The sequence below is a fragment of the Sinocyclocheilus grahami genome, unplaced genomic scaffold (assembly GCF_001515645.1).
Source record: "Sinocyclocheilus grahami isolate Dianchi unplaced genomic scaffold, SAMN03320097.WGS_v1.1 scaffold543.1, whole genome shotgun sequence".
Taxonomy (NCBI): Eukaryota; Metazoa; Chordata; class Actinopteri; order Cypriniformes; family Cyprinidae; genus Sinocyclocheilus; species Sinocyclocheilus grahami.
In genome coordinates this window covers 861,250-863,086 of record NW_015505722.1, presented here as the reverse complement: position 1 = coordinate 863,086, position 1,837 = coordinate 861,250, and the positions used below count along the sequence as shown (strand labels likewise).

At 38.5% G+C, this 1,837-nt stretch overlaps 1 protein-coding gene across 1 annotated transcript in view; it reads left to right on the top strand.

The window, feature by feature from the left end:
• lrrk2 (leucine-rich repeat kinase 2) overlaps positions 1-1,837 on the top strand; it is a 54,155-nt gene that overhangs the window by 27,478 nt on the left and 24,840 nt on the right. Inside the window, exons 25-28 of the mRNA XM_016238547.1 lie at positions 308-494; positions 594-775; positions 947-1,170; positions 1,261-1,388. Coding sequence (XP_016094033.1) covers positions 308-494; positions 594-775; positions 947-1,170; positions 1,261-1,388 — 721 coding nt within the window. The remainder of the gene's footprint in view (positions 1-307; positions 495-593; positions 776-946; positions 1,171-1,260; positions 1,389-1,837) is intronic.

The window sequence follows — 1,837 nt, the reverse complement described above, 5'->3', positions numbered from 1 at the left end:
GTGTCTCAAATTAACCTATTTCAATATAACTTTATCAACAGCATCGGTTATGTGCTTTTGAAAATAATTTGAACTCATCCATAAGTTTGTTCAAACATTAGTCTGCAGTAATGCACTTACAGTGGAAGTCTGTGTGGCAAGTCATTCCACCAGAATACACATTAAAATACATGCTTTATCGACTGTAACCGTGACTTTATACTGTACATACTACTAACATGAGACTTCCTAAAATCTGTTAATAAAGCTTGACTTGTGTTGAACCTGTTTTGAACCCTCTCCCTCACCTGTCTCTTTGTCTGGTTAGTTTGCGTTCGGTGGACATGAGGAATAACAGTATTAGTGTTCTGCCGGGACCGGCTTTGTGGGTCAGTGTAAACCTAAGAGAGCTGATGTTCAGTCATAATCACATCTCTGTGCTCGACCTGAGCGGCCCGGTGTACAAGTGGGCCAGACTGGAAAAACTTAATTTGAACTCCAACAAACTCACTGAGGTACGATTCATATCACACTCTTGGTCTGTCTTTGTGCCTGAAAGGGTATAATTGTTAGAAAATGTTGAGAAGCTTGGGTTTTATTATTTTGTGCTTCAGATCCCTCCTCAGATTGGTATGTTGGAGGACCTGACATCTCTAGATGTCAGTCAGAATGAAGGTTTGCGCTCTTTCCCTGATGAGATGGGGAAGCTGGTTCATTTATGGGATCTACCTCTAGATGGTCTGCAGCTCCAGATGGACCTCAAACACATTGGGAACAAAACCAAAGACATCATCAGGTCTAAATCTGTCTGCATGTGTTTTTCTAGAATCTAAAGTTTTGAGAAAAGTTACTGAATATTGAAAAAGAGAGGAACCTGTTAATATGCCCCGCCCAAATATCCTGTTTCAATTGCAAATACCTTGTCAAACCAATTCAAGTCTGAATGTGAACGCTGTGGTTCTTAAAGGTTCTTGCAGCAGCGTCTGAAGAAAGCTGTGCCGTATTACCGCATGAAACTCATTGTGGTCGGCAGCCCATGTAGCGGGAAAAGTTCTTTGATTCATCAGCTGATGAAGCTGAAACGTTCTCAGTGGCGATCTGATCAGCACACCGTCGGCGTCAGCGTCAGAGACTGGGCCATCAGAAACAAAGACAAGAGGAACATGCAGCTGAATGTTTGGGAGTTCTCAGGTAAGCATCTTCACGATACTAGCAACATACCAAAAATGAAAACAATGTCAGTAGGAAATAGTGGGTTTTTCTCTTTCTGTCGTTGTGTAGGTGGTGAAGAGTGCAGTGGATTTCACCCTCACTTTATGAGCTCCAGGGCGCTCTATCTAGTGCTGTATGACCTGAGTAAAGGACCCAGTGAGATAGACGCCATCAAACCCTGGCTCTTTAACATTAAAGTAAATTTAACATTTAGCTCTTTCCAGCAAGCACAGAATGCATTTACAACACACTTTTCACATGTTTACATGTTAGGCCTTGTTGCAGTACAACTTTTTAACAACTGCAGCATAATCTAAAATGTAAGTCACATCAAGTCAAATTTATTTGTAAAGCGCATTTCACAACATACGTTGTTTTAAAGCAGCTTTACAGGAAATCATCATGTTAATGTTAAAAATACCTTGATATCTTCAAGCCTTTGTAGTCACATTTAGAAGATTAGAGCTGGATGATAATATAGTATAAATTTTGATAATACAAGCAATCATGCAGTTGAGATTTGCTATATAGTAAATACTGTATACTGTATGTATGTGGATAAAGTTGGATATATATATATATATATATATATATATATATATATATATATATATATATATATATATATATATATATATATACACAC